Here is an 18208-nt window from a genome sequence, read left to right as displayed (position 1 = left end):
AGATCTCAGGTCTATAAAACACAGAACCCTGCTTGCTAAGTCTTCTTTGAAGTCTCTGCTGTTTTCGCCAAAGATTACAATTTACTCTAACCTTGCTAGAGATATAAGTACTGTACAGATAGATGGGTCTGTCCCAGGGAGTCTAAATTCAGAACTCAGAATTGCCAATCCCAAAAGTCAGGAGGTCACGTTCCCCAAAATCACAAGATTTATGTAAACATCATGAGATTTAATATATACATGAACTTTGGGTTCTTTTTATTTGCCTTCTGCTGTTGGAGCATTTCTCTACAACCACGTGGCTAGAAACTTCCTTTTCCTTTAAATGAATATAATCACATGACTCGGGCAGCTGAGGATCTAAGCAAAACATTGCAAGACTTTCAATAAAATGATGGGTACTTCTCCAGAGTCCAGGGATGTTATATCCTCTCTGTGGGTGTGAGGAATGGGTGTCAGAGGGAAGCTGTCTATTCTTTTGCTTATTAAGCCTCTCTGGGAGGAAACGATCGGAAAATGCCCCGAAAGGACATTCCAAGTCTAGCAGGAAAGCAATAGGTTTGCCTGGCAGGAATGTGCTATTGTCTCCCCTTGTGGCTGGCAGGGATTCCTTGAGCTGTGTCTGGAAGAAGAAATGTATATGTGTTCTTATTTTTTCCTCTCTCTCCCCTGTCTCGAGGGTGCATGGAGGCTGCAGCTTTTGCAGTGTGCAACGACCGCTGGTATTTTACAGCCACCCCGTGGCGCTTAGTGTTAACTGTGCGGTGTGCAGATGGGGAGATGGGTTTAATGCAACAGGGGAGGGTGAGGGAGATGGACACTCAGGTTTTCACTGCCTGTGGTGACTGTCGTCCCGGTCTTCCATGGTAGAAGTTGCTGCTGGAGGGAGGATCCTGCAGCTACTGCGTTTATAGCCTGGTTGTCAGGATTGGCGGTGGGCTCATGTGAGAAGCTCACCAGGTACCCTGGTCAAATGCAGGAATATATTTGTATTTCTCTCTGCCTTGACACGTGCTAGCAAAAGTACCTTGCAAAAAAGTCCCTCCTATGTGAGGGCCAAGGTGCTTTGGCTGCTGGGCTGTAGCAGGGACTGCAGGCAGGGTGTCCATGGTAGCAGTTCCCCAGCTGTGGAGCTTGCTCCTGGGGCTTTTTGATTTCCAAGGGCTCATCCTTGTGCCTGATGGTTTCCCCAGCAGGGCTCTCTCTAGAGCTGTGATTTTCCTCAGTGCTCTGCTACACCAAACCAGGATTTCAATTCGGGCCTGTCTCCAAGTGGGGGAGACTCTCAGTCTCTCAGGATGAACACTGCAGCTCTGGGAAGGATCTGATAGATGTATTTTCTATCAGGAACTGGCACTTCCAAGTTGTGGTGTCAGGAATCAGGGGTCATAGGGGTGTCTAATCATTCATCGTTTTCAATGCAAACCTGGGCTGGATTTGACCTGTGTCGGGAGGTAAGAAGTGCCTTTTCCCAATGCCAATCCCCAGAGCCATCTGATTTCCCTACCTCCAGATGGTCGTTATGTATGGGGAACAGTTGCTATCACCTGGAAAGGGCTTGGTGTTGTGCTTTATCTAGGAATGACTGACTGCCCTTCTCCTGAAAGTGTTGATGCCTGGAGGAGCAACGGGCAAGACTAGGTAATTCTTCTGGTCCACTGGGTCTGGCGACTGTGGCCTTTCAGAGGAGAGTAAATACAGAACAAAGTAAAGTGAACGCATCCAGGGCCTGATGCATGAGCTTGTTGAATTCTCAAGGGCTGGTCTAAAACCCAGTGGAATCAAAGGCTATGTCTACATGGCCCCTCAGTTTGGACTTCGGGGGTTGAAAACAGGACTACATTAACATGAACTAGGTACCTTTAAGGTCACACCAGGAGCGTCCACCTGGGGCAGTCAAAGCCACAGCACGTCCACTCTCACTGTGGTTCACACCCCGTAGGCCGTGCAACGTCTACATGGCCCTGTCAGCCGTGTGGTGGAGCCATCTAGGCGTAGCCTTTGACCCCATTGGGTTTTGGATCAGGCTTTTAGACCATTTTAATAAATAACATGCTCTAAAGAGGATTTTCCCACTTGGCTCCACTTCCCCTAGCCAGCTCTTGCTTTGAACTTTTTTTCACCTTTTTTTCTTTTTCTTTTTTTTGCCTTTTTTCTTTTTCTTTTTTTTTTGTATAATATTTTGCGCAGTTAACCCCTTCCATCCCAGTCTCTTGCAGTGTGAATGACCAGCTCCTTTGCAGCGATAGGTAAGTAGTATCCCTTTCATTTGACATCAGAACAACGTGGCTCCCTTTTGGGCACCTGAATAAGAAGACCTATGCACGCTGGATGCTGAACTCCTCTGAAAATGTGGCCCCAGTTGCGGGCGCTGAGTTGGCAAATTAGGCCCTGACCTCTTTTTAAAACCAGGCTCCACGTGATTTACCGAGAGGAGCCAGCATCAGAACAGAATCTGAGCATGCTGACTCCCGGACCTTCACTGTTCAGTCGGTCTCCACATCTTTGGCTGCTGCAAGAGCCCTTTCAAATCAAGTCCCCTTCATGTCGGTTTAGCACCTAGCTGAGAGCACTACAGTTGCCAGAGAAGGGATTTATTTTTAACCTCAAACAATACTGGAACCAGTTGGCATAGCAGAGTATGTACTTGTCCTCTCTTTCTGAGACAAGGAGGGCTGGAATTGCCAGGGTAACAAATAGCTGTGATTGCCTCTAATTGGACCCTTTTTATTGCTCATCCTGTGCTTTGGCTGTTTGAGAGGGTTTGTTTGGATGTGGCTTTCTTCCCCCTCCCGACGCGCCCCCCCCTTTTTTTTTTTAAAGCTGGGTTTCAAAAGGCTCAATGAGCGTTGTGCATTCCCTTCTGAGTTAGCTGCAGAAACGCCGGTGCATCGTTGGGGAAGCTGAACGTTGCTGGAATGTATTGTCCTGTGTGTGCGTGAGCCACTCTCTCTATGCATGCTGCAGCCAGAACCATGTTCGCTGCAGTAGGACTCAGACAAGCACTTGGGAGCATATCCTCTCTACTGCAGGGAGCGGAAGGGACCAACTGCTCTTCGACGCCTTGCTAGACTCTGTCCTTCATTCCGTCCCACCCATAGCACTTGGTGCAGGTGCGTCGTTGCCTTGACTGACCCCTCCTTGAACACATGTGGTTTGGAAGTCCCTCAGATGTTTCTGCATGTGCTGCCAAAGCACACAGCTTCTCCACGGAACATCCTCTTGGCAAGACCGCGTCGGACCTACCGGAGCTGGACGCTCAGAGCCCCTGTTTCTTTCATTGCCAGTTGTTTTTCCTGTGGGATAAATAATGGGAAACATTTGACCCATTTTACGTGTTAGGAGCAGCATTTGTCCCCGGGGTTCAGGGCTGTTGTATTTCCACTGTGAGGCACTCCTTGGCCAGCACACGGGATCTGTTGCATTTGGAGACCCTCCAACGGAAAGGTGCAATAGACATGGAAGTATCCATTGAAGTTCTGTTATTACATTGTCCCACCCAACCGTGCTCTTCTTCCTCCTCAACAGGTTTTATTTTATGTCACTTAGGGAGGACGCAGCTTAACTCCCTGCAATCGCAGGAAACTGATTGCATGGGGGACAGTCTCCCTGGTCTTATCACATGCTTCAGCTGAAGCAAGGCTAGAAATCACCCTCCAGTCTCTGCCTAGGTGTCTGGGGCAGAAATCTGGCGATTTCTGTTCCTCACGCTGGTTTCATTATGTGCCTGTGAACAGGAACGAGAGAGTGTCTTGTAGCCAGCAGTAGGGTCAGCAGGACAATCAGCAAGAGTGAGTTTTACCCAGGGGATGAAGAAGGAGGGCAGCGATCGTGCACCACCCTGTTTTCCGTGCTGGAACAAGAACATCCTGGGCCTACTTCTAGCCAGGTCTGTATGAGGCCCCGTCCTGTGTAGCTGAGCCAAGCCGGTCTTAATGCAAGCAAATTAACATTTGCTGACCAGTAACTACAGAGAGAAACTCCATATACGGCCACAGAGTAGCTTTGGTAAGGGCCCTGGCCCTAGTGAAGTTGCTACTCCCTGAATGCAAGGCCTCCAAAAGTTCAGGTGGTGCCAGTCCAGGGGTGGATATTTTTAAAGAGTCTGCCCTGGCATTTTGAGCCATCCTGTTACAGAATAAACAGGAGAGATAGGATCAAGTTTTAGCCAGGAAGGGTGGCACAACCCAGGGGGAGAATTGCAGGATGTGCCATAAAGAAATAATAATTCAGAAAGAAAAGCCGCACAGCTACTGTTGGGAAATTTTGTCACCATCGCAAGATCTTTAAGTCCTTGGACTTATGGGGCCAGCTCCTTAGCCTAGCTCCACTGACGTCAACGAGCCAACAGCCTGAAGGGGAGAAATTCCCTAGGGAGTCAACACAGCAGGGCGATTTGAGACAGGCAGTTGCTGGGGGTCTCCCAAAGCTCTCCCACCACGGGGTTGCTCAGATCGTCTCTAGGAGGGTGTGGTGCTGCAGTGCAAGTGACGGCTGCATGAGCTGATGTGAAGCACCCGCTCTAGCCCTCTGCACTGAGCAGGAGTGAGTCACAAGGCCCAGCCGCATGTCTGAGCTGACATGGGCTTAAGCATGATCCTCACCGTGCTAAAGAGGGCTTTAGCCTCACACTCCCCACCTCATCTAATGAAGGCAGCCTGCTTATACCAGTGAAGGATCTGGTCCCATACATTGCTAGTGGATAAGTGTCCACATCACCCAAACAAACTCAGCCTTGGGACAGCTCTTCTTAGGATTCTCAGCAGGGTATCCAAGAACTACAAGCCATGTAGACCAAACTCTCCTCTACCCATCAGAGGTCATTCCTCCTAGGCCAAGCACCAAGCAAGCCATGGTTCGGGACATGCGTTAGGAGTGGAAGACTTCAGCCTTTCAGACTGGCATCTTTCCCTGATACTAAGTTCACTCAATTCTCCCTCCCCACCACAAAAAAGGAATCGTTAGGAGAAGATCTGTTACATGAAGACATTTTCCATGTGCCAAGCCAATTGTTCCTGTTCCCATTGTCTGCTGAACAGAAGAGCCTCTTGAGCAGAGTAGCTGAGACTGTTAGAAAAGGCCTGTTAGTGGAACAAGCCCTGTAACAAGATAACTGGGTTTCTTTTCTCTCTCTCTCTCTCTCTCTCTCTGTTCAGCAAACTGTATAATAAAAATACGAGGCCCTTTTCAAACAGACACTTATCAAAGTAACAAGCCTATTTTAAGAGTAAACTTCCAGTGGCTCAGAAAGGTTAAGTACAATGGAAATCTGACCTGCTGGCGGAATGGAACTTTCCTTTTGTGTGCTCTTTAAAAATGAATACATTTTCACTGCGCCACAAACCAATTGTTCCTGGTTTTCCCCATTGTCCAGGCGACAAGGCAGCCCTCTTACAGGGCTACATACCAGTGAGAAGGAGAGAGACCTATGACAAGAACAGGCTAGTCTTTATCTCCCCTCTCCCCTGCATAATGGTGTTGTGCATGGAACAGGTTTTTTTGCAGTAATAAGAGCTAGAATGAGACCCTGAATATTTTTTTCCCCTTGCTCAGTTAATTTCCATTCCTGATCTGCTGTGAATCCACAGGGCAGATCGCCTAGATGGTCCCATCCCAGTTCTCTCAGGCCAACCGTTTTAGGTTAGTTAAGGTCTTCTGAAAATGAATTGGGGTGTGTGTGTGCGTGTGTGTGTGTGCATGTTTTTACGCACAAGAGAATGTCATGGGGGTGGGGAGATCAATGCTGGATTGACCGCCCTGGGGGTGGAATTTCTCAGCTGGACTGTGGCATCATGGGCCCTGGCAAAGCGAGCATCCACTGCCAGTGCAGCTCCTTCCTCAGCCCAGGGGGCCCTCCTGGGAACTTCTCCGGGCGTGGGAAAGTTTATTCTCATCTCCCTCCCCCCCACCCCGGAGCTATTATACCCATCCATGCTACTGCTGGGGAACTGAGGCACAAAGAGACTACGTGCCTTGCCCAAAAGCACACAGGAAGCCCATTGCAGCACAAGGCATTGAACCCAGCTCTCCCGAATCCCAGCTTAGCCCTCTAACCAAAGACCCATCCATCCTCCCGTGCAATGGGTGGCTTGCGGTTTAGCTGCAAGTGAACCCAAGGACCACTACAGGAAACGGGATTGAGTCGCGGGCTTCCATCAGTGCTGAGTGTGCCCGTGCAGTGTAGATCTGCCAGAGACTCGGCGGGGGTTATTAGTCTCAAAGTATATCATTTTTGCTGTGAGGCCTTCAGGATGTTTTCATCCGAGTCTCTTTCTCTGGTGAAAGGATAAAGAACCAGGTCATGCACCGCACTAAATACCCTCTGACAGATGGTTGGGAGACCTCAAGTTCTCACTGAAACACTCACTTGCCCCATGCTAGGAGATACTGGCTTTGCACTTAGTGCCGATGTAAGGTAACCTGACTGGACCAGTGCATTGGCCATGCATGAGCAGAAAGCAAGGAAACCTCAGAGTTTGGATTCCTTTACCCATCCCTGGAATGCTCTCAGAGGCAGGGAGTGGTGTCTAGTGGTTAAAGTAGGGAAGGCAAGTTGGACTCCTGGCTTTTATTCCCTCACCCTTGCTGTGTGAACTTGGGCAAGTTGCTTAAATACCCACACTTCTCTGCCTTCGTTTTCCTATCTGTAAAACAGGAATAATAATAACAGCTGTGTGGGAGGTGGACAGAGGATTTGAGGCTTAATTGAGCTGCTCTCAGAGCCAAAGAAGAAAAGAGCTAACTAATAATGTGCATTTAAATTGTACCTTTCTCCTCAAGGTCTCCAGAGTGACAGCTCAGTTGGAATGAAGCCCCCTCTGGGGTAGAAACCAACAGATGCCCAGTGTGCTCCACAACTGGGAAGTAGGAAGAATTTTCACCTGGAACGCTATGGCCAACCCCTACTCTCTCAGAAAATGCCATGGGATATTTAATGGCCACCGATGAATGAGTCTAACCTGAGAGACCACAATCATAGTCAGTTGCAGGGAAGTCAACATCGCTAATTTGTGGAAGGCTAAGAGCAAAGAGATGGTTTGGTCATAAGGAGTCTAGAGATTACCCAACCTGTGCAAGCCAACACCTGTGAACATGATCCAAAGTGGCTCGGAGAGGTAGAGATCTTCCCTCGACAGTAATGGTCTAGATGGGGTTTACCAAAGGCTAAAATCCTCCTCCGTTGAGCTGTCCTCAGATGCATTCATTTTTGCCTTGGCTGAAGTCCATCAAATGTAATTGATGTGTTTTATCAGGGGCCCCTGTGTGGGGGCACTTGATCAGTCTCTCAGGACCTTCCTCTCCAACTCGCGGGGATGAGTCTGTTCAGTCTCTGGGGATGGGATGGGGTGGGAAAGCTGTGGGGCCAGAGAGAAGCAGGACTGTGCTAGGGATTAGAATTAAAAGATGTAGGTCTCCAACTGGAGTTACTGTACAAGCCAAAAGGAAACCCAATAGCCTGGAAAGCGCAATGATTTGTTCAGAGAAGGGCAGGGAACTGAGATAAAAAAGCCCTGCTAAGATCAGAAACTCTGGCGTGCACAGTGCCCCATTGTTGAGCTGTCACACTTCCCTTTACTTTATTGCTTTTGTCCAACACCCTATTGTTCCACTTCCTTTTGTCCCCTATTCAGAGCACTGGCTTTTCATTACCCAGCCGGCCTTGTTGTTTTCATTTCTTTTGTTTGAAGTTCCTGAGAGGAAGGTTTTATTTTCAGCGGTTTGATTAATTCACAGCTTGAGCTGGGCTTTGTTTCTTATGTAATTGCTGCCCTGCGCTTTTCCAGAGCCCCCAAAGCCTCGGCGCAGCCGCTGCTCTGGCCTCACTCCCCTCCTTCTCTGGCTTGAAATGGCCTGGAGCGTGCAGCATCGTTCCAGGTGCGTGTTCTTTCTATGGGGTCTTTGGGGGTCTCCATCAAGTCACGTTTTAGAACATAAGAATTGCCACTTCAGAGCATAACTAGCCCTCTGTCCAGCCCAGTGTCCCGCTACCTGCAGCACCAGAACAGACCCAACGGTTCATCTGGTCTGGTATCCCTCCGCCTTCCACGCCACAACCGACCCAACGGTCCGTCTGGTCTGGTATCCCTCCGCCTTCCACGCCACAACCGACCCAACGGTCCGTCTGGTCTGGTATCCCTCCGCCTTCCACGCCACAACCGACCCAACGGTCCGTCTGGTCTGGTATCCCTCCGCCTGCCGCGCCACGACAGACCCAACGGTCCGTCTGGTCTGGTATCCCTCCACCTGCCGCGCCACGACAGACCCAACGGTCCGTCTGGTCTGGTATCCCTCCACCTGCCGCGCCACGACAGACCCAACGGTCCATCTGGTCTGGTATCCCTCCACCTGCCGCGCCACGACAGACCCAACGGTCCATTTAGTCCAGTATTCCTCCTCCTGCCATGGCACAAGACCCAGTGATCTGTCTAGCCTGGGATCCTATCTCCAACAGTGGCCAATGTCAGGGAGAGTGTAAATCCCCTCCTTAATGCCCCTATATTTTCATTATTTCCCTCTGGAGGGAGTGGTGAGGGAAGGGGTAATTTTTTTCCTGGTCCCCTACTGCTGACTAATTCATGCTCTGGGGCATCAGGGCTGGTGGCTCTTATTAGGCAAATCCCTGCTAGAGCAGTTGTAGATGATCTCTTTCCCCATAGACATGTCTAGTCCTTTCTGGGACTTTGCCTCGGTAGAACCAGTGAGCACGGGGCTTGTACCTGGCTCGTGAGACGAGCCGTGGTCTATATCCTGGATTGTCGTATATTCATCTGGAAGCCTTGACTCTGTGGCACCACAAGCAGCTGCTACAGTGCAAATGGGTTTGCAAATAACATGGATGCTTTTTTTATCTCCCTTTAAATTGCAGGCACTTCCCAGGCACGGGTTCCCCTTTTGCCTTGACTCACTTTGATTTTTTTTTTTTTTTAAATCAGTTGTAACGTTTAGTGGTTATTTCTGCTTCCTGGTCCCCTGAGCAGAGCCACCTGCACAGGGTTCTCCTGGCGTCCTGCTTGCCAAGTGTTCCTCTGGAGAATCTGACCTTTTATAGTAAACTTGGACGAAGGGGGGCGGGGGAGTTAGCCTGGCTCCAGCCAAACTTCAGCTGATGGAAGTTAGGAAGAAACTTTCTTATTGGGCGGGCTGCTCTTAAACCTTACTTTGAAGCAGCTGGCACTGGCTAGTGGCAAAGACAGGAGACTGGGTGGGTTCGAGGGACCCTGGTCTGGGGACTCCTCAGAGAGGGAGGGAGAGAGACTTTTGTGGTAAAAGAAGCTTCTTCTAATTAATCTGGTTGAAATCCTGGCCTTGTTGAAGTCAGTGAGAGCTTTGCGATTGACTTGAGTGGGACTGGTATTTTACCTTCCCTTTTCAACAGGAAACATGTCTGACTTTGGCGTTTTGGAGACTTTTCTTGGTGCTGCCGTCTAGGGTAGTTGGGAGCCCCTTCTGTAGATGTCTGGCTTGTCTGGCCACAATACCATGAGCAAGGAGTTCCTCAAGTCTCCTGCAGGTTCAACATATCCTTAGGCATGTCACCTTGGGCCCAGTTCTTCAAAGGAGCTGAGCCCCTGCAGCTCCCATTGACTTCCACTGGAGTTATGGGCACCCAGCATCTTTTGAAAAGTTGGGCCCTTGACCTGTCCAGGCCTCATCTGGAATGTGGGGGTAAGAACAATTGTCTTCTTCCTGGGGGTGTGCGTGTGGAAGGTAATGAGTTAATCTTCGTAGAGCATGTTGAAGCATTCTCAGGTACAGCTGGGGGGAAAGCGACTTTCTATATAACTGTGGGCAGCTCAGTGGCAGAGCTTGGGTGCAGAACCTGGGTCTCCTGACTCCTTGTATCCTGTCCTCTGACCAATACTGAATAGGAGCCAGAGCTCCCGGGCTCTGTTTCCAGCTTTGTCGATGACTTGTTGCACCTCAGATTGCTCATCTATGCAATGGGTACCGCTGTTCTTCTCACTTGTGCTCTGGAGGGTTGTGAGACTTCATAAAGTGGTGCAGGATCCTTTCCGGAAAGCGGCTAGGTAAATACAAAGTACAGTCGTTTCTTCAGGAGTTCACGCGCTTGTTTTGGCCCCAAATCCCATGCCTCTATGCGTTTTGGTTTTTACTAGACCAACATCACCGCATGGCATCACACGCAGGAGGGTGGTTGGGTTTGTTCTCCTGGGAGCTTCTGGTCTCTGGAGCCAGTATCCTCAGCAGGGAACATTAAGGAAACTACAAATAATGGGGTCTGCAAACGGCAGCAAAACTCAAGACCATTGTCCCACTCCTGGTGGCACAGCAAACCAGCCAGATGGAGTGAATCCAGTGGGTTCCCGTACTTGCTCCAGAGGGGTGACTGTGCTGCAGGGCTGTTGGAGGAATTGGGAGCAAAAGGGTGATGTAGTGTGGTCTGTTAGGAGCCAGAGGGAAGGAGTAATAGCTGTTACACCATTGCATAGATGTCCCTCTGTGGGGACAAGCTTCCTGCCAACAGTGCTGAATGTGCATTTAAACAGTGCAGAGACCTAAGCTCTTGGAATGTGCAGGCTGGGAGGAAGGAGGCACTGACTGGTTTATTCCTGGACTGTTCCCTCTTGAAACATGCTCCTAGCAGTTCTGTGTCCAGAACTTCGGTACCGTTGCTGAATGGCAAGCACAACCACTCTGGCCCTGTCACCACGCTGACCTCTCTCTCCTCCCCTAGGATGTCCATGAGGAACCCTGTTTCTCCCCACCTGGAACTCGATGGAGCTGGGAACATGGTGAACTGCACCATCAAGACGGAAGAGAAGACAGACAGCTGCCATGAGTCCCCCCAAGGAGGACCCACCAGCTCCGATCCCCACTCCAGCGATTTGCACGGAGTGCCGCTGTCACTGAGAGAGAGTGCTGAGCCCCGGACTCTTCCACAGGTTGGGCTAAGTCTCCTGGGTCCCTTCTTTCCTCATTGCCTACAGACTCGGGCTCTCCCCTTTCCCACCCAACTCACAGGGCCCAATCCCAACCTGTTGTAAGCAGGTACAGTTGCATAGAGGCAAATTTGGTGCTGATTTATGAAGTCAATAGGATTCCTTGTGGTATATGTCTGTGCCTTGAATGCAGTTGCACCTGCTGACCCCAGGTCTGGCTATTGAATTCATCTGTCTAACCCAGGAATCTCTAATGCACTTATCACTCTGGTAACCAAGCTCCTTTGGCCTACCAAGTCTTCAAGCATACTAAGGGTATGTCAGAGGTGTGACAGTCTCCTGAGTTCCTGGCTAGTACCCTAACCACTAAACCATCTTTCTTCCCGCCTTTCTGCGCTGTCTGGCACTATGAGGTTACCCTTTCCTGCCAGTAGTTGGAGACAGAAGCCAACTTGTCCTCCTAGACTTGAGAGAGTAATGCCACATTGCAACCTAGACCCCACAGCCGTGCAGCAATGTGGTCTGTAGGTAAGAGAAAATGGTTGTTACCCTGTCCACTGCCTGCATTTAATCCTTATCCATAGGAAATAAAGCTGAAGTTTGAGGCTCCCCCAGGCTTTCTTCCCATTCCTGATATTATCGAGTCAGTCTTGGGATTTGAACAACGGCCTTCAGAACAGAGCCAGCAGCCCCAGAACAGATGTGCTGCCTTAGAAGCTGCTCCGGGTCCGCTGGGGAAACCTGTGGCTATGCTTTAATTTTCCCTTTTTAATTGCTCTTGGGTGCTGAGCCACTCCCGCTTGCATAGCCTCAGACCCTGCTGCTTTCAATTCCTGCCTTCCCAGAGGCGGTCGCATTTGCAGCAAGGCATAGCAGTCTAAATAAATAATTGAAAACGATTGCAAACAAGTGTTTGCAGCGTGAAAAGAATAAGTCACCTTCAGTGCATTAGAGGCTCATGGGGCTGGTGTCGGTCAGGATTAAGGAGTCTCCAGTTGAGAAGTGCTGTCTAGTGGTCAGAGCTCAGAGGCAGGCTGGGCTTTTCAAAGGAGCCCAGAGAAGTTAGGCACCCAATACCCATTGACTTCTCCTTGGAGATGCCAGCCAGCACTCCTAGGCTCTGTTCCTACCCCTCCTACTCTCCCAGGACCTGTTCAATAGCCCATTAAGGACAATGGGAGTCCTTCCATGCCATTATGTCAGGCCCTTCCCTAGAGACTGTGGGTAAGTTGCTTAACCTCTCCCGTGGTTTCTCCATCTGTAAGCATCCTGCCTTTTTCGAAAGGTTGTGAAACTGCTTCTTTGTAAAGTGCTTTGAGAGCCTCTGAGAGGGTCTATGTCAGGAGTGCGCAGGGATATTTCTTGGAAAGCGGAGCTCAGGATGGTATTTTATACCCTTTAGTGTATTTTCTCTCCTCCCTGCTTCATCCCATCACAGGAGCTACTGAGTCTGGTGCTCTGGCCTGTGTTACATAGGAGATTAGATGTTTGCGGTGGTCCAGTCTGTCCTTAGAACCTATGAAACTTATCCCTTTGGAGGTTTGTGGTGATAGGTGGGAAATTGGGAGTCACTTTTTGTACATTGCAGGAATCCCGGTCTCCTGTGAGCAATGCGTTAGATTCCAGGAGGTCTGCATTTGAGCCTGCCGTCAGCAGCCAGGAAAAGTTAGATTTCAACAGAAACTTGAAAGAGGGTAAGAAGGGTTTCTGATCATCTGTCTCCATTGAAATCCCCCTGATCTACGGACAGCTTTATCCTGGTCCTATATTTTGGGGGTATCTTTTATTTTTCTAAAGTTTTGAAAGAGGCCTCCGGTATAAAAATAAACATACTTTGAACAAGATCCTGAACTGGTGATAAGCAGTGTAGCCTCATAGATAGGGCCCTGTCAAATTCACAGTCCATTTTGGTCAATGTTATGGTCATAGGATTTAAAAAATCTTAAATTTCATGATTTCAGAGATTTAAATCTGAAATTTCATGGTGGTGTAACTGTAGGGGTCCTGACCCAAAAGTGTGTGTGTGCGTGTGGGGGGGGGGCGGGGGCTGGTGTCACAGGTTTATTGTGGGGGGGTTATGGTATTGCCACCCTTACTTCTGTGCTGCTGCTGGCATGGCGCTCCCTTCAGATCTGGGCACCTAGCCAGCAGCTGCCGCTCTCTGGCCACCCAGCTCTGAAGGCAGCACAGAAGTAAGGATGGAAATACTATGCCCCCCATTCCCCCAATAACCTTGTGACACCCCCCTCCTGCAGCCCCCTTTGGGTTGTGACTCCCAGTTTGAGAAATGCTGGTCTCCGCTGTGAAATCTGTATAGTAGGATAAAAATACATAAAAGATCAGATTTCACGGTCCTACTCATAGACAGTGATGACAATCAGTGGCCATGACTAAAATTTTCTCCTGCTTCTCCCTCTCTCTCTCCTCACCCTGTACACTCCTGTGGTGACAGTTATGCCAACCATTGAGAAGTTACTCTCCAGTGACTGGACAGAAAGGCTTCTGGGTAGAAACACCATGGAATCCAAAGAGGTGAAAGGTGAGCAGTACAGTAACTACCATGCCCTCCTGGGCCCTTAACTTCCCATCTGCCCCCTGCCCTTTTTCTCCTTTGTCTTGTGTGTATGAATGTTACAGCAGGTTGGAAAGGGGGTGTGAATGGGGGGCAAGTTTTGCCTACATCCTCCCTCCCCCACTTTTTGGTTTTGGTCAAAACTGGAAATATCAGTAACAATTTTCATCGGAATTTTGTTGAAAAGTTCTGACCAGTCCTAGTGAATATTCATCTGGTCTGAACTCGAATATGTGACTCACTGGAGTGCATGCTAAAGGGATGAAATACAATGCAACCCCTTCAATAAAGTATCTAGAGAATTTGTGGCCAAGTCCCAGCTAAGCTCTCTGCTGGCTCTAAGGCAAGGTTCTCAAACTTCATTGTACCGCAACCCCATTCTGACAACAAAAATTACATGACCGCAGGAGAGGGGGGGTCAAAGCCCAAGCCCGCCCTGACGGGGGGAGGGAGGGGGGGTGTGTGCGCACGCGCAAAGCCAAAACCCAAGCCCAAGGCTTCAGCCCCAGGCAGGGGGCCTGTAACCTGAGCCCCGCAACCCAGAGCTGAAGCACTTGGGCTTCGGCCCCAGGTGGTGGGGCTCAGGCTTTGGCCCCGGGCTTTGGCCCTGGCCCCAGCAAGTCTAACGCCAGCCCTGGCGACCCCATTAAAATGGGGTCATGACCCACTTTGGGGTCCCGACCCACAGTTTGAGAGCGGCTGCTCTAAGGGTATGTCTGTGCCGCAGTTAGAGGTGTGACTGCAGCATGTATTGACCCCAGCGAGCTTTGATCTAGCTCGCTGGAATGACAGTCGTAGTGAAGCCGTGACAGCGTGGGCTAGCCACTCAAGTATCTACCCAGGGTCCTGGGTGGGGCTATACATCTGGTGCTCCCCAGGTACCCAAGGTAGCCAGCTCACAGCTAGCTCAAGTATGTCTACATGTGCTCACACCTCTGACACCAGTGTAGACGTACCCTAAACCGTGTAGAATAATTGGGGTATCGTCTGTTCAGCCAGCCAGCCCTTGTTTACCCACCCTCCTCTGTTTGGTTACTTGCTTGGCCCAGGAACCCAGGAGAGCTTAGCGGAGAAGGAGCTGCAGTTGCTTGTCATGATCAACCAGCTCTCCACCTTGCGGGACCAGCTGCTGACGGCCCATTCGGAGCAGAAGAACATGGCAGCCATGCTGTTTGAGAAGCAGCAGCAGCAGATGGAGCTGGCTCGGCAGCAACAGGAGCAGGTATTTGGCCAGTGCTCTGGGGTATCTATTTCCCATGCCCTGTCTCCCATCTCAAGGGGTTAGTTTCAGAACCAAGGCAGGTAGCCCACATTGGTAGGGCTTCCCACAGTCTTGGCTCCCCCTGAGCTGCACTTCAGAATTGGCTGGAGCACCAGGACCGAGCAGGGAATAAAATATAAAGCCAAGTGAACATCAGATTTTGGCAATTCCGGAGAGGGGGGCGGGGGGCCGGGGATTGCGTCGGGACACGCTACGTGTTTTGTTTCCATTGTGACCATTTTAAAGCTTTCAAAATGAAATTGTTTTTTTTTAATAAACTTAAAGAAATTCGGGAATGGAAAGTCGTTTCCAAACCGACAATTGAACTGTTTACAAAATGAGGAAACGTTTTGACTTTTTCCAAATTAAGGCTAAATGAAGCACCCAGGGGCTCGTGTAACAGTTAGTGTCAGGGCTGTGGCGCTTGATCCATTCCAGGGGATTAAGCTGCAGTGTTTCATGTTTTTTTAAATTAGATAAAAGCAAATTTCAGGTGGAAACTTGGGACATGTGCCAGGACGGACAGTTTTGTGGGCAAGTCACTGGGCTGGGACTCAGGAGATTTGGCTTCAATTCCTGGCTTTGCCACGGTCTCTTTGCATGACCTCACGTGGGTCACTGCATCTCTCTGTGCCTCGGTTTCCCCATCTGTAAATGGGGTGACTAATCCTTCCTTTATCCCAGCTGTTGTGTCTCTTTTATTTCCTCCAGAGGGAAGTTCAAATATAGCTTTTAAATGACTTAAGGCTCCTTTTTTTGTTTTCTCATGATTTAAAAAAAAACATTGTCATAATTCTGTCCTTTCAAGCTGGGATCATCTTGGCCCAGGGAGTCTTCCCGGGTGGAAGGTAGGGGACAATTTTTGAGGCTAACCCTAGGTACCAAACAGCTTGCTCCTGGATTTGGCTGATGGTTGCCTTGTTCAGGTGATACAGGGCTTCTGGGGTAGCGAGGCAGGCTGAATCTATCAGTCAGGACGGAGAGCTTGCTGGGGTGGCAGTGGGGATGTTTCTCTTTCACCGTGGAAGGATCGTGACCACCATCTTGGTCATCAGTGGTTCCTTCAGATCTAGACCTGGGGTGCCTCAGCTTGAGCTAAAGGCCCAAGGCCTTGTCTACACACTGACGTACCCCGATTGAGTTAAACCAGTGGGAATACCTGTGCGGACCCTCTCAGTGCAGTTGAAGAGCAGTGCGGTTTAGCTTAGTTTAAACCTGCTTGACTTAAGCTACCCAAATGAGAGCATCCAGGCAGCCAGTTCAGCACCGTTACGCCTTGAGTTAAGAGGCCCCTCGCTGGCAGCTGTAGCTTTACCCCACCTCTGGGGATCACCACATGGGGATGGGGGACACATTCTAACCAGTGGGATGCTGGCAGTCCTGGGTGTATCCTCTCGTGAATCTGCCCGTCAGAGACGCCGAGCCCTCCATTGCCCTTATGTCCTTGGCATCTCCGCAGACCAGTTGTGTTTGTGGCTTGTTTTGCTAGGCCTCGGTGCGTTGCACCCCTCCCGTAGCCCCTCGGAGGCGAGCCCAGGCTAATGGCCCTTGGAAGGCTCGGTTAGCCGGCATTTTCCAGCTGCCGTATCATTGCTGTTTCCCCCCCCGACAGATTGCCAAGCAGCAGCAGCAGCTCATTCAGCAGCAGCACAAGATTAACCTGCTGCAGCAACAGATCCAGGTAAGGGGGAGCTTTCCCGCCCTGCCCCCCTTGCGCAGTCCGTACTCTGGTCCCCCTTCGAAGCGCTAATGCGCCCCCTCCTCTTCACCCCACGACCTCGGCTCCTGCCTGCACGGGAAACTCCTTTACCATTGCGAGTGGGGATTAGCCCCCCGCGGCCCAGCTGCCCTGTCCCGCAAAGGTGATTTGGTGTCTCTCTCTCCAGCAGGTCAATATGCCCTATGTGATGATTCCAGCCTTTCCTCCCAGCCACCAGCCTCTCCCTGTGACCTCAGACTCCCAGCTAGCACTTCCCATCCAGCCCATCCCTTGCAAGCCAGGTAAGGAAGGCAGAGGGGGTACAGTATTATGGGGATCAGGGCAGGGAAAGCGACTGCGGTGAGCAGAAAGGGGGAGAGGTGGCTTTCAAAGGGTGGGGGAAGAGGTCTGGGTGGGAGCGTGGACTCCCCTCAGAAATACCCTCTACATAATCAGGACACTCTCCCTTTCCTGCCATTCCTCGGGCTGCGAACTCGGGGTTTGGAAGCTCAGGGAGAGCCAGGGAAAGTTGTCTAAGAAGCTGAGATGGGGTGGGGTGGTGGGGGAGATAAACCGTGACTTTTTTTGGCTGGTGGTAGGGAGGCAAATTGCTTTCCCTGGCAGGTTTCTGGTGATCTGACTGAGGTCACCTTGGCCCATCTCTGGCTGGCCATCCGGGTGGGAGTGAAACCACTCCTGAAAGCCCAGGCGGTGCGAGCCGGCTTTCCTGTTGTCACTGAATCTGGCTGCAGCGTCCTTGGTGCTGTGCAAGCCGACAGCTGAGCGCGGACTGGCTGCTGGATTAGCTGGTCCGACCACCTCGCTGCTGGCGCTCTGTGGTGCCACTTGGGCAGGGTAGTGGCATGCAGAGTGTGGAACTCGCACTGCTGCTGCCTTTCCCCTCTCTAGGTCAGTTGGGACCTCTAGGTGCGACCGTAATAGAAATAATCGTAATATACTTGAATCCTTGCTATCCCGTGGGTCTGCACTTTGAACTAGCCCCGCTGGCAGGCTGGTTTCTAGCAGGGGTTAGCTCCCCCCATGCAAATCTCTCGTGCAGTGCCACGGTGCTGGGCTGGAAATCGGGGCCGGTTCCAGGCCCAGACAAGGCCTAAGTAGATCCCACCTGCCCTTTGCTTCTGGTAGCAGGCTGCGTGCGAAGTACCTGTTGTGACCTCATTGGCCAACTTCCCTCTCGCTGTCCTCTCTGCAGTGGAGTACCCCATGCAGTTGCTGCACAGCCCTCCCCCTCCGACACTGAAGAGACCCGCCGGCTCAGGCCACCTCCAGATGCAGGTACTGTCCTGAATCTGCCGTCCTCCTGGGGACCCAGCATGACCCAGGGACGTGCCTCACTCTTCCCTTCTCCCTGTCTCCTCCCCTCCACCCAGGAGTCTTCACAGCCACTGAACCTAACGGCCAAACCCAAAAGCTCTGAGCTCTCCAGTGCCTCCAGCTCACCCAGCTTGAAGATGAGCAGCTGCCGGTCCCTCACTCCTAACCACGGGGTCACGAGAGACCTTCAGTCCAGCCCTCCCAGTCTGCCTCTGGGTAGGTACCCTCAGACGTGCTCTCTGCTGGGCATCCCTTGCCTTCATCCCCAGCCTGCTCTGTCATGCGGGTGTGTTCCTTACAGAGGAAACACGCTCGCGGGATCCTAGTGGTTCTCCATCTCCCTCCTCCCCACGGGGAGAGAATCTCTCCCTAGACCAGGGGAGCTGGTCCATTGTTCAGGGACTTGCCTGCTCTGATGTTCAGGGCAGTTCTGGGGAAAG

The 18208-nt window shown here is 50.9% G+C and overlaps 1 protein-coding gene across 10 annotated transcripts in view; it reads left to right on the top strand.

The window, feature by feature from the left end:
* Positions 1 to 18208, top strand: part of SOX13 (SRY-box transcription factor 13) — a 90752-nt gene that overhangs the window by 56513 nt on the left and 16031 nt on the right. For 4 of the 10 annotated variants that reach the window (XM_073319825.2, XM_073319826.2, XM_078849785.1 and 1 more), the window contains 8 exons: positions 10697 to 10904; positions 12490 to 12595; positions 13354 to 13440; positions 14523 to 14695; positions 16224 to 16415; positions 16621 to 16735; positions 17647 to 17729; positions 17825 to 17984. In XM_073319825.2, the coding sequence (XP_073175926.1) occupies positions 10698 to 10904; positions 12490 to 12595; positions 13354 to 13440; positions 14523 to 14695; positions 16224 to 16415; positions 16621 to 16735; positions 17647 to 17729; positions 17825 to 17984 (1123 nt within the window). In that variant the 5' untranslated portion in view covers position 10697. Of the gene's footprint in view, positions 1 to 6780; positions 7116 to 10696; positions 10905 to 12489; positions 12596 to 13353; positions 13441 to 14522; positions 14696 to 16223; positions 16416 to 16620; positions 16736 to 17646; positions 17730 to 17824; positions 17985 to 18208 lie in introns of those variants that run through there. The other 6 variants (XM_073319832.2, XM_073319830.2, XM_073319824.2 and 3 more) reach the window with 5 other exon arrangements.

Source organism: Lepidochelys kempii, chromosome 21 (genome assembly GCF_965140285.1).
Source record: "Lepidochelys kempii isolate rLepKem1 chromosome 21, rLepKem1.hap1, whole genome shotgun sequence".
NCBI classification, from domain to species: domain Eukaryota; kingdom Metazoa; phylum Chordata; order Testudines; family Cheloniidae; genus Lepidochelys; species Lepidochelys kempii.
This window is presented reverse-complemented; position numbering and strand designations above follow the sequence as displayed.